Source organism: Osmia bicornis, chromosome 1 (assembly GCF_907164935.1).
Source record: "Osmia bicornis bicornis chromosome 1, iOsmBic2.1, whole genome shotgun sequence".
Lineage (NCBI taxonomy): Eukaryota > Metazoa > Arthropoda > Insecta > Hymenoptera > Megachilidae > Osmia > Osmia bicornis.
In genome coordinates this window covers 12,770,498-12,784,209 of record NC_060216.1, presented here as the reverse complement: position 1 = coordinate 12,784,209, position 13,712 = coordinate 12,770,498, and the positions used below count along the sequence as shown (strand labels likewise).

The window sequence follows — 13,712 nt, the reverse complement described above, 5'->3', positions numbered from 1 at the left end:
AAATTCGCGCTTCGAAAGGGAAGTTAGCAAACACTCCCTCGAAGATTAGCGAGAAAGTAGGTACCGCGAAGGATCACCCTGGCGGCGCGTGGACGAAGTACCGGGCATGATTGACTTCTTCCAAAAGTTCATCTTCGAGAAAACTGGACGGAACGAAACCAAGAGCGGCACGGTTAACTATAAGAAGCGGTCGCACGTTTGTTGGTCAAAAGAGAGGGAAGAAAGAGGAGGATGACAGAGTAAAGCTGTGAGAGCAATAACGCGAGAGTTTATTAGCGACGATAGGCAGACACTTAAAGCGCTCGCTCAGCTCAAGTATTTACCCACGCCCCAAAGGACAAGGAAGAGGAGAAGCCGAGCCGAGCCGAGCCGAGCCTGCTCCCTTCTCCTCGCGGCCGACAGAAGGCAGAAGAAGAAGAAGGAACGTTAGACGCGAGGGTAATGAAGAACGACAGAAAAGGGGAGAGAGCGGATGGAAAGGGTGAAAAAAAGAGGTAGCAGCCCGTTCCGAAGAAGGAGATGAGCAAAGAAGATGAATACGTGTAGACTGGACCGGGAACGAAGAGGAAACGAGACAGCCTTAAGCCGCGTACACAGCGAGCGAACGGGCGACCTCTGTGAATGTGTACAGCCATAGGAAATGATCACTTTCCTTGATAAGGAAAGGCTTAAGTTATTCGTGAACGGAAGTGTGGACGTGGCATAAGCCATTCTGGATGTGGTTTATGATCAATTAGTGAACTGTTCGTGAACAACAGTGTGGACAGGTTATTGTTCATAACCCGCTCTGCCGTTCCCAAGCTTTTGCTTATACCGGCGGTGTTAAATCTACTCCCAAGCAGCCACCACCCTCCAAGTGGCGCCGGGTCCACGCATGGGCTTGCCAATCATCGTTTTCGGGTACGGAAGACCCAACACTTGACTCGTTGTCGGCGTAAGGAATGTTGACATTGGGACGAAAAAGCTAACCTGAGTGGGTTTAGCGACTACACCCGCCAGGCGCCTTACGCCCGTAGCAGTGTGGATAGGGCATAATATGCCAGGTAACACGGCTAACCCGATGGTTGGTGTTCCACAGAACGGCGGGTAATTCGATTAACCTGCTATCTCTCGCGGGTTACAGTAATGCTGTAAAGCTCAATATTTTGATTGTCATCTCACTTTGAAGAAAAGTAAATGGAAACCTGGATGTTTAAACAAATGTTGTGCAATAACTGTAACAGCTGTGCAATCGGAGCTCGTAAGAAAAAGATCCTGTAAACAACCTCAAATATAATGATATCAATTTACGTGAGAATGCACTCTCGTGAGAATCCGAAATAACAGGATCGTATCTCTATGGTTCAGTGACAAATTCTCATATCGTTATTTACCCAGTTGTCAAGACAATTGAATAAAACAACTGTGCTACGCTTAACCATTGGTTTTATGAACCGATTCAAAATTTTGACGATGGGACTATATCAGTCACTTTTAAGATAGGAACGTACAACGGTAGACGACTCTATCGTTATCATCGATGACTAAAACACAAAAATTATTGCCAGTCTACGTAGCAATGAATTAAAGCCGAATACGCGAGGAATTATTCGCTGTTTTGCCCGATCGTTTCGGTGTATACGTGGCTTAAGAGGTAGAAACGAAGAAGTGGGGTCAAACAGCACGTAGGGGGTGGAGGGGACAACAAGAAGGATTCAAATATGGCGCGAGGTAGCAATGGAATGTGCTTGTAATATACTAGCGAGACATTTGTTTTGGTCTGTTTCTCTGTGTTCGTTGGACTATTGTTGGTGCTTTTTTATCCTTCCTCTGCTTTGTACTGTCTCTTTCTCCCCCATTCAGATCTCTCTTTTCTTTCTCTTTCTCACCATACACTCCCCCGCTATTGCTCGTGGTAGAGCAAAACATGAACCGCTTATTATGACGTATCTTCTCGTGTCCGCTTTGAATTACCCCTTCGAATCGCATTTCTACGATCTTCAAGGATCATGTACGACTTCGATGCTCCAGTAGAAAACTCGCGTATATGGTCGGACGTTCGAAGGGTGGTGTTCCTCGAACTATCAGCGAGATTCTTTGTCTATGATTCTCAAAACTTTCAGAGCGAAACCGGTGACTATGAAACATATGACGCAACGGCAATGAGTCGCAGAAAAGCCGGATACAGTGGTGTGCGTCATACGAGTAGCATGCGTCTTTGCCGGGTCTATTTTACCCCGGCTGGGCGCTGTTACTCGTCGGGTTAAGCCAAATCGAGTAGACTGGCGTCAACTCGAACGCGTTCTGCTGCGCAATAATAGACGACAAACACGTGGAACACATGTGAACGTGTATACGTGTAAGCGATGATACTCTCGCTTTCGATTCGTTACACTATTCCGTCCGTTCTACCAACGGTTCACACTGTTCAAACGGGGAAAAAGAAGCGTTTCTATGAATATTCATAGAAAGCCTTCGGTTCCGTTGTTACGCATTGAATTTAGATTTCTTGCCCCCTTGTTTTAACCGATAGTCTTCTAATTTGTTGCCTCTTCGTTGCACCAGCGGATCATTATAATACAATGAGGTTCGTACGAGCTAGAAAAATTGATGCGTTACTTTTAGCGCATGGACTCCGTTATTAGAGAATTGTCGCTGTGAAACTGACGAAAAGTTGTAGTAATATTTCGCTCCCCCGCGTCCATCTGTTCATTTCCGTTCGATGGTAGGATCGCGAGGGTATGGCGAATTCGTAAACGGTGACTGGCACGTAGGTGGCATATTCTTCTCGCAAACAAGTTAGCAAGACGCAAAGTTGAAACCTCATTGTCTATGTACGTGTATGTAAGTGTATGTACGTGTATATAGTTGTGCGTTAAACTGGGACACGACGTGTGGAGCCTCGATTTGTCTCGCGTAACGTCGAGGCGCGATATGAAACACCGTTGTGCTCCATCCGGGACGCGCCTCCGAAGGAATGCCGGTCTTCACGGAGATAATGAACGCTCGATCGGCAGATTATCGACGAAAAGGAAGAAAAAATCGGCAAGTTAACGAGCAGTTTGTTCGAATTCCTTGGAGTCACGGGGCTAGTTTTGTGACTATGCAAATCGACCCACGATTTTCTCCCCTTCTCCCTCTTTCTTCGTCACTTAACCGCTCGAAATAATAACAAGTGCCAGAAGCGAAAATTTTTAATAGAAAACGAATACTTGTTTGTTTTGGCATTTACATTGTTTATCACTCGAATATCACTCAAATTTAGTACACTTTGTTTTTCAAGAATGGCGCATTGAGAATTGACGAGGGACGGTGCCCTTCGCCCGAATTTGTCTCGATTCGTCGCCCTTCAAATCTGCCGCGTACAGCAAGCGTCGAGGCGTGCTCCGCTCCGACACCGCCTCGTATATGTGCCAAGGTTGTACGCTAGCGTGTATGTACAACTGAAAATCGTCTACCACCTTTATTTTTATAATTTTATCCAAAAAATAAACGCGGTGCCTTCGTATTATCGATCCGTATTATCATTCTCTTGAAATTCGAATTTTGTTAAACTATTCATGCAAAATTGATGCGTACCGTGAGAAATGTTCGTTTTCTACGTTTCATTTTTTATTGTTACTTCTGCTGAACTCATCGCTAGGTTAACGCCGAAACGACGTTGTTTTTAGCCAGTAGGAACAGGTTCTTACCTTTACAACCCGATAGCCTCGGTTTCCTGCTCGATTAGATCCACCTTCTCGCCAATCTCCGCCCGCTCGAATAATTATCTGTCCACGCGAAGCCAGAAAATTCTCGCCAGAAACTCGGAATCGAATTAATTCCGTTAAATGGAACACGTACATGTTCGACCGATCGACCTATCGACCGAGAAATGGGTCGAGACGGGTTTTTAGGACGCCGCCGTAGTTTGGACCGACGACGTACTCTTTCCTTTTTTCCGCAATCTGAATTGCTATCTGACTAATCGTAAGTAGAACTCCATTTGTTCGAAGGAAATTTGACCGATTGCCCGATCAATTGAAATACTGCCCCTATTACAACAACTATTATCTATCATCACACTGATTAGATGAATAGAGATGAGATTGAAGTATACTGCAAGTTCGAGGCACAAATAGCAAAACACTATTGAACAATAAAAAAGATGTAGATACTTAAGTACCGTGCACCGATGACAAGATGTCCCATGAGAAGGCCGCAAATCTGCCCTTCTCAGGGGACATCTTGTCATCGGTGCACTATACTTGGGTACTTGAAATGTCAAACTCGTTTTTCTCAAAAGCAACGTTTCAAAAGAAAAATTAATCCTATAATCGCCGTTTAATTGTACCTTGAATAATACCCGTTCGAACCAAAACAAGCTTATGGCGAATTCCTCGTCGGAACAGTGGCTATAATTACTGCTATAGTTTGAAGGAACAACAAGGTTCGCTTTGTCGATAATCATTTGCTAATCACGGATATTTTACTGGAAATCGAATCAAAGGAATTATAGAAACGGGGTCAAACCATGTAGAAATTCCCATTTTCCATCTATTTCTACCCAAGAATATCTTTGATAACACGACAGAAATTCTTCAAATCCTATGATTATCAACACAGTCGCTTATCCTAAATTCTCCAAATGATTCTAATCTCGGTTTTCGTCTTTTCCATCTTGTTTGATAAGAAAACAGAACGATTTCACGACACGCTTCGTCAGCATAATGGCTCAATTTCTACGATAATAAATCCTAAGTAATTTCAATCTCTATCATTCGAATGTGCGCGATTAAAACCCGTGCTCTAATTACACGGTGAATTATTCGCGCAAAACGATAAGGACTGGGCGGATTTATCGTGCGATTACACGGTTATCAAACGAATTACTTCATTTATTCCAAAATATCGATAATTTAATCGTACCTGGTGAAAGTGACCGCTAGTCAATTAGACTATATTATACTTATATCGTCAGAACTTTCAACGTGCCCTATATAACCATCGAGTAGATATTCACGGCGCTCCTATTTTAGATAAAAATAGGTCAAGCGTGGAGTTAATCTTTTGCGGATATCTCAAAGTTGATATCTCTCCTGGTAAATTAATTATGAAGTTTCTTACAAAAGTTGAGCCGATTATCAACGATACCGCGTTCCATTCTACCCACGCGACACGCAGCTTCGTCTGACGTCATGGTGGTTTTCGCGATGACGAAGTAAACGAGAAGAGGCTTCATAGATCGTTATATGTATTCACGCGTGGCTAGCAACGAATCGGCGAGAGCGATCTCGCGAGCCGTTCGAGCGCCTTGAAGCGTATTTTCTTACGCAAGCCCGGGAAAATAGTCACGACTGAGGCGCGCGGAATATGTAAGGACGACCGAGTGAGCGTGTTGTTGTTATTGCTGCCTTACCGTTGGTGAACGTAATAAAAATTTTGTTTGCGACGCGTACACCAACTCGTTATACCGTGAACGGGTTACGCAATCACACCAGCCACGTGCCGTGTATATAATAATAAAAATACGCAACTTCGCCGCGTGTAATAATAAAAAAAAAAAAAAAGAAACGAAAAAAACGATTTCATTTTCACGGCTAATTTATTCCGTTGGAATTCGAGAACTACGCACGGTAAGGAAGAATTTTGAAAACGATTCATCCTCGATTGTTCTGCGGCTGACACGGTAAACGGAGTGTCACCTATGACCTGTGGCAATGTTGTAAGAACTGTGCAAAAAATTTGAAATATATTGAAGTACAGTAAAAGCTGAATAAGTGCAAGAAAAGATTGGCTGGATAAGTGCAAGGTGGTTATCCCCTCCACGAGGAAGCCATGTAATATGATCCAAACTGTAATATTGGTGTGATTAATTTATTTTTATTTATTTATTTATTCGTTACTAAACGTGATTAACCCTTTAATACAAAGTTTAACAAATATAATATTGAGAACCTTCGTGCATATAAGAAATACAACATGATACTAGCGGCATTCATCAATATGGCACTAATAGTAATTCAACGATAAAACTTTTTTATTTTCCAATTTTTCTTATCTAACATTACTAGCGCATTTGTGAGATTTTTCAGATTAAAATGACACCAAACATATTTATTTATCAAATATTTCTAGCAAAGTACTAAACTGGTCGATGGCTTCATAAACTTATCGTTGCCACGGTTCAGTTCAGAATATTTCTAAGCTGCGGTACTATTGACTGCAAATTAGGTGCTTTATGATGTTAGGAAAAGCCCGTGATTTCCATCAAACCGGACAGTATCTACTGAAAATTACGATATCGATTTCGACAAAGAATTGACACCTCGGCTGGATGTATGCAATGTTTGGATCCCGATCTCTCTTGCATATATCCAGCTTTTACTGTATAAGGCTCGTGACAGCGATCAGCGGTAATCCCTATGGGCAGTAACGTGTTAAATGTCACAACGCGATCATGGGACACGTGTGGTTGAAATGCAACACGTTACTTACCTACTGCACTTTTATCTCGACGCATGCACGCGAGAGAGGGTTGAAAGAGAAAGTCACCGAAAGATAGACTGTCAAGAATCTACTAGATTCGATGAAACAAATATTTGTCCACGTATGATACACCCTATATAATTAATGTTACCGCGATAATTAATGTAGTAGACGGATCTCTGCTCTCGTTCGATTACAATATTCTGCTGCGATCAAGACTACCGTGCATAAACACCATCGTCACATTTCGCTGTTTCAAGATGTCGATCAAAACATTGCCATATATCGTGTGTCAGGAGTCACGCCTATTTTAATTGTTCCCTTCGTTAAACAAACGACGACGTACGGATTTATAGCCTTTCAAGCATTTCTAAAAATATAATGAAAGGAATGCCTCGCATCGTTAACCTTATTTGTTCACCTTCTTTTATCTACTAAGACAGAAGGTTCTATTATGTTAGGCACTTTCTTGATTCTCCCGAAATTGAAAGCAAACAGTGAGAGGCTCCACCTACGTCTCACAGTAATGTTTCATTTATCTATTTATGCGTGTTACAGAAATTTCGCGTAACCGTATGAATCGTAGGCTTTATAACGTAATACCGGCGGATACAAGGGGCCGATTATATTAGTATGTATGCCGTTTTCTTTGATGTAAATCAAATTGTCCCTGTCGGTAAAAGTCAGCGGCATCATTGTCGGACAGATGGTGCTCTATGCTTCCGTATTCTATTCAGGCTCAGAAAGAAGAGAGGATATACATAGTTGGAGGTGAAGGAATCGAAATCGCGACGGAAACAATGAATCCGTACAACGTAAACGCGTCTGGTCGAAAGCCGATTCAAAAGAGTTGTTAAGGCGGATCGATTCGCCTTTAGTTATGTGTATCCTAGTAAACGGCTACGTTTTACCACTCTTTCTCTCTCTCTGTCTATCTTTCTAGAAAATACAGTGCAGGGGAACAAGGGACATTCTTTCGGAGCCGTTTATAAATCCTTTGAAAACGCTTCATCCCCGAATAAGTATGAAAGGAAGAGAGTAGGGAGACAAAGTAGAAGTAGTAGTAGTAGAAGAAGAAGAAGAGAGAGTTTCGAGGAAGCTCTTCCGAGCGAGACGACGGAATATCTTGCTCGAGAGTGGTAAACAAGGAGGCGAGAGTGGCGACGAAACGAGGTTGGCCGAGCAGCCGCGAGGTCAGTGACTAAAGAGAGAAATATCGTGGAATGCGATATAGCTATGCTGCTCTGCCTATTGACGTTCCGTGGACCTTTTACCAAGGAGGAGGTAGGCGGTGGCGACGATAGACAGCGACGCCGATCTTGCGCGCCCGTAATCTCTTCTCTCCTCGTGAAATTCAAACGCCAACGTCTATAAGTGTGTATATATACACCTCTCTGTTTTATCTGTCCCCCACTTTGCCCACTGTAGTCCCTATTCGTCGTTCTTTCTCATTCTCTCTCTCTCTCTCTCTTCCTTTCGCCCTGAACCATTTTTACACCCCGATTTCCTCCCTACACACCCCACAAAGATACACACATACACGCGTTTCAAAGTACGCACACGATTCTCGCATCGAACCGACGACGAAGGGAACATTGACATCGTTGTTTGGACGCGTACACGAAATCACGCGGCGCACACGTCGCTACTCCGAATCGATCTTTATCCGGTTCCGAAGGAAACCCGAGACCGGTGATATCCATGATCGGTCGTATGTCAAAAGCAACGTCGAAGGTAAACGATCGTAATTCTGTGTCCCACTGTCAACTTCATAATATCCGTAGGCGAAACGAACGCGCCACGCCGCACAGCGACCAAACAGAAAAAATGACAGTCACCGATCAATGAGAATCGAAAGGCGTCGGTTCTTGAACGTCACGCGAGATTCGATTGTCGTTGTTGCGGGAAAGGCGCGCACTCCCAAATTCTACAGGAATTCGATCGGCGAAGAGGTATCGAGAGAGAGCTAACACGCGTCCTTCGATTTCGCGTGGCGGTTGCTCGCTCGCGCTGGGTCAACGACGGCCCCGTGTTCCGAAAATACATACAACGTCGCGAACCGTACGCAATCGTATATAAGTACTCGAGAACGACGCGGCATCGTGACAACGGACACATACACTCGCGTTCGTATTAAAAGAAATTCCAACGTGATATCGACTTACCGTGTCGACACTACGGTGGAAGAACTGCCGGATGCTCCTCCGGCGAAACGTCGAGAGACTGGAGGACGATCAAGGGTCGATCGATGACACTGGGAATATCGGTCAGCACCGCGCGAAACACACTTGTTCTCTATGTAAGCACGAGTAGGGCGACCACTACACACGTACACACATACGCGCACCAGAAAACAACACGATTCTAGAACCACGATGAAACTTCGTTAACCGCGCGAGAGATTCCCCGCACGAGTCGCACACAAGTTGTTTACTAGAACGCGCACCACGCCATGCCCCGTGAACGCGCGTCTGCCTCCGTATTCCCCTCGTCCAGCCGAGCAAAACAAGACTCTGCGCAGTAGCCTCGCGCGCACCTTCCGGGCCATGTTCGCACGAGCCGATGTGTGCGCCGTTTGTCGTTGTTGCCTCGTGGTCCACCAAGGCGCCTTCGTTCCTCTGCTTCTTTCCCTTTATCGCTCTCTGTCTCTCTCTCTCTCTCTCTCTCTCTTCCCCTTTCTTTTTCACATACGCGATCGCTCTTTTTCTTCTTCTTTCTCTTTCTCTTTCTCTTTCTCCTGCTCTCGTTTCTCTTCCCTTCTTTGTCTGTCGCGATATTCGCTCGCTCACTCGCTCCTCGTTCTTTCCCCCTACCTATATCGCGAACCTTGCCTCGTGTCTATCGTTATTGTAGGCCCCATACGATAATCGCGGTATATCGTTCTTCTAGAAATAACGGCTAAACAGAATTCAACGGATCTTGCCTTACGTTCCTTACGACGCAACCACGATTCGCCACGTAACGCGTAAATCGAGCAGGTCATCGTACTCTAGCGGCTACTCACGTTGATCCACGTTCTCTGTTGGAAAATTCCGAGGATCATACTGCAGTCACGTCGCGACATCTGTCAGCGAATATCATCAAGCTCGGGCTCGAATCGGTTAAGTCAATTTCTCAGCTGAATCATTTATCGTACGAGAAGCGATGATTACCGCGAAAATTTAATTCGACATATATGATAATCGTGTAGAGCTTAGGCTATCCTTAGTTAAGGAAAAGGGAACAAGTGTCCCGCCACTCATCTTATTTGTTCTTTTATCTACCTGCGGGGGGCAGGAGGTTCTAAGTAGACGAGGCTTTCCCTAATTTTCCTAGTTCTCCTAAAATTTTTCCAAGATTGAAGGCAAGGGATGAGAAGTTCTTTCCTCTATCCTTGCCCTTGCCCGAAGGCAAATCGAGCCCACAGAAGAATTTCAAACTATTTAACTGTTTTACCACGAAAGTTTTATTCGTACAGCTGGCAGTACAATTTTTTCTACAAAAGTATAGACAAAAGTATGAAAATGACGCGATCGATGGTTGCAAAGAATGAGTCCCATGAGAATGATAACTAATAATAAAGAGTTAAGGTTCCTAAGATAGACATCGCGATATTGAGAACAAAGTGACGAGTCCTAGAGACATCGAAAGGACGCAAACCAGTGCCAGAGTGTCTCTATTGTAATTCGGGCAGAGCGCAGGTTCCGTGCACCTCCTAGAAGAAAATCATTCCATTGTTGGTACCTTTTTCAAGAAACGAAATATCACCGTTCTCACCATTTCTCGATTAGAATCACGACCAATCCTGTGACAACCTTATCAAGAAACGTGACGATCGAGTAGACGACCGCGCTTCGCTCGGTTCGCGGCCCGATTATTTCCGCCGTCACGCTCAACGATGTGACCATCGTGATCGAACTTGCGCTACCGATCAACACCGCCACCAAGTATATGATCGGCGCTGAATTTCCAGCGAATTCCGTGATAACCGCGGAAAGCATCCCAATAAGGATGCCCAAAAAATAGCACATCTGTAAAGTGATAAAAAATCGAAATAACTCTTCACCACTAAATAATTCTAAGACCTTACCTTGGTACCGCACGATTTGTTTATATATTTTAACAACAATGCGGCGACAAAGGAAGACACGTATGAAACCAAAGGAACCGTGGCCAGTGCTTCTTTTCCATCGACATCTGTTTCTTCGATGTACAGAGGTAAATATACAGTGGCTAGTGTAATAAATAGCCTGCTGGCCACGTAGAGCATAGCCACTCTTAGAAGAATCGTGATACTGACCCATGAGGTTCGATTGTTTACGGGATTATCGACCAGCCTCCTTGTTTCCTCGATATTCTCTTTCTGTTGATCCTTTGTATCTAAAAGATTCCCTTTCAGAAATACGTGGAAGAGTATGGTAGACACTAGACCGATGCTCGTTAGAGTAAGCACTATGTTCTGCAAAGGGAGATCATCGTTAATCCTTTCGTAGCTTTTGTCACAATATTATTGAGATCTTAAACGGATAAACAGCTGGTAAATAATGAGATTGGGTTTTTGGGAATAAAATTGTCGTTTTGGGATTAGTTATAGAGATAAAGAAGAGATAATGGAGATAAAAAAGAGACGTTTGAATCGTTTTGCATTGTCGTGGATCGAATTAATGGCTGAAATTTTGCAAATTTGAAAATTTGCAAATCACTCACTCGGAATTTATAACTGTCTTGTTGGGTTAATCGAATCACTGCTTCTTCGTTCGTAGGTAATACTATCCAGGTGACGACGAATACCACCACAGCTGCGCCAACCTGGGCGGAATATCTGTTTCGAGAAGAAAAAGGTTGAAATTTATCGTGGACAATGTCAGAAGCGATACGAGGTAAGGGTTGGTGTTACCGTATCGCGGTTAGATCTGCCCGTGTCAGTAGCGAGTTCGTCAACGATGGAATCATGGACAAATGGGAGATCTGCACAGCTGCCCAACCAATTTGAAACACGGTGATGCTGACCACGTAGATAAGCATAACGGCTGTGTTTGACGGTTCTGCGAAACCACCGAAGATCACCGGAAACGTCATGGTAACCATGAACGAGCCAATGATGTGCCATATCTTCTTTTTCAGGTAGCGGTCGACCAACAGCCCGAATATTGGCGTCACGAACGCGTCCACGATTTGACCTTAAATGTAAGATACGTAAAGGTATAGATTTAAAAATTTTTCTATGGATCCATGGTTCGGGGAATCTCATACCTAGAAGTAATAGGGCACCAGCAGTTATAGGTTCCAACAGGGCTACCCTCTGAAAGTAGATAAGGGTGTAAGAGAACCACATGGCAGCTGTCAAGTCGTTAAAAATATGACCCAAGGCATATGCGGCTTTTGTCGAAGCGCTTAGCTTCCTCTCCAATAAGGGAAATCGCTCCTCGTCCCGATCCATTTTCTTCCAAATAAGTAGACTAACAGTGTTGAGGGAAAAACGAGAATTTTCTTTACTCAAGATTCAAGTGAATCCTTTGCAATTGTTGGGGCTGTTCGTCATTTTTGAGAATATTCGTTCTGTAAAACGAGAAGAATACAAAGTTAAAAATGATTGTCACTCCTGATTGCGGGACATCAGGCGGGAGATCATCGTTTAAAATTACTTTAATGAGAATGCAGATGAAGTCACGTTACGACGAGTCTTTCGCGCGTTTAAATAAGTTACGTGATACGAATATCTTCGAAAAGAGTGGCGATATTCTGAAAAAAATATTAATATGACATTCACTTGTTGACGCGATATTGACTCGTCAGTTTCCGCCCCCAAAGCGTCACTGGAAGCCGCACAACGATCGCTCGAAATGTCACTCAGCGTGTAGGTACTGTCTGTTCGAGGGATTATAAATAAACGTTTGGATCGAGCAAAAATGACGAAAGGACGATGTTCACGGCGATCTGGTATTTTTAAGGAAACTGTAACACTCGTATCCTTCCTTTCACCTGTGAATCAATTCGCGGTTGCTAGCGATTTCCGCTTAAGGCTATACCGACGCGAAGCTTGTTAGTCGATCGAACAACCGCAAGAAACTTGGAAACGGTCGTGCCAGTCTTTGTGTCCAGAGGATCGCGTCGTGATGTAGAAACATTGACAAAACGTTCTGTTCTCGTGTATCACGGTATCAGCTTTCCTTTGGCTATGTTGATTGTTTTTCGCAAATATATTCGCGTATCGATCGCTCACATCCGTGTTGAGCTTCGAGTAACATTGTTATGAAGGCAATTGATCCTTCTTCGATCAGAAAGTGATCAAGATTCGGAGATTCGGAGTCAAAATACTTGATTTAAATTTTAACGCGTGCACAATGCACACTTAATAAGTTAAGTTATGCATAAGTTATCGAGTTGAACTTAAATTTAGATTAGAATTGTTAATGTTATGGATTATTACTGTCAAGTTTAACTTACATTAAATATATTTTTAAGAAACGACTTTCGTGTACACCAGCATACCTTTTGCGAGCGTGGACGAGGCATGCGGCTATCCGCGTCGTGATCACCGGACAGACTGAACTTTCAAACGGTAGCCGTTTCCCGCTTCACGGGCCGGCATTTGATTATATCATTAAATGGACGATTCATTTTCAATGTCACAGCACGACCGCCTACCGTTCCGATAATTTCCGATAACTGTAATCTTATCAGTTGCTACTCCTTGAAAATCTCACGTTTATGCTTGATTAGAATTAGAGTATTTCAAATGTCAAGTTAACTGGACGTGCGGACGATAAGTACCTAATGGGGATGATAAGCTTTCAAATAATTTGTATGCCAGGATTAGAGAGATAGGGTACGGTTAAATAAATTATCTTTGTCCCATTTGCATCAAATGATTTAAAAAATACACCTAAATTATATAAAAATGATCTCACCTTATCTCTTTGTTTAGAGGTCGTCCCATACTCTCAATCGTTTAAAAAGAATTTAGAAACTGTTTTGTTGAGTTCCGTTGAAGAGAATTCTAAGTTGGCTGCATCTCGGTAGACAATCGTAATTAATGCGTACGCGGTATGTACGAGAATGTGAAGGTGTCCCATAGGTGGTAGAGACAGGAAAGGCCCTGTAATCTGAGCTGACGAGAGAGAAATGCGAGCGAGAGAAATCGATACCAAGCAAGTTCTTGTACGGTCTCTCAGTTAGGCGGTCTTGCAAACCATAGACATCCTGAGTTCATTCACCGGCATCGCCACAGGCGACGCAGAACCAGGTGAATCGAGCCACTGCTACATCAAACGTAATGCGATTTA

The 13,712-nt window shown here is 43.6% G+C and overlaps 2 protein-coding genes across 6 annotated transcripts in view; both read right to left on the bottom strand.

The window, feature by feature from the left end:
- LOC114872829 (insulin-like receptor) overlaps positions 1-9,804 on the bottom strand; it is a 41,424-nt gene extending 31,620 nt beyond the window's left edge. Inside the window, exon 1 of the mRNA XM_029180483.2 lies at positions 8,613-9,804. The gene's annotated coding sequence lies outside the window, so the exon portion shown is untranslated. The remainder of the gene's footprint in view (positions 1-8,612) is intronic.
- A 64-nt stretch (positions 9,805-9,868) lies between these two features.
- LOC114872830 (major facilitator superfamily domain-containing protein 12-like) lies at positions 9,869-13,673 on the bottom strand. Of its 5 annotated transcripts, none has more exons than XM_029180490.2 (7): positions 13,338-13,673; positions 11,680-11,985; positions 11,324-11,606; positions 11,134-11,248; positions 10,517-10,885; positions 10,204-10,457; positions 9,869-10,141 (listed from the first exon to the last, which is right to left on the bottom strand). In XM_029180490.2, the coding sequence occupies exons 2-7, from the start codon at positions 11,864-11,866 to the stop codon at positions 10,021-10,023; spliced, it is 1,329 nt and encodes a 442-aa protein (XP_029036323.2). In that variant the 5' UTR covers positions 11,867-11,985; positions 13,338-13,673; the 3' UTR covers positions 9,869-10,020. The 5 variants fall into 5 exon arrangements, with proteins under 5 accessions (XP_029036323.2, XP_029036322.2, XP_029036319.2 ...); XM_029180489.2 differs by lacking the exon at positions 13,338-13,673 and adding an exon at positions 12,874-13,257; XM_029180486.2 differs by lacking the exon at positions 13,338-13,673 and adding an exon at positions 12,919-13,257.
- Positions 13,674-13,712: the final 39 nt, after the last annotated feature.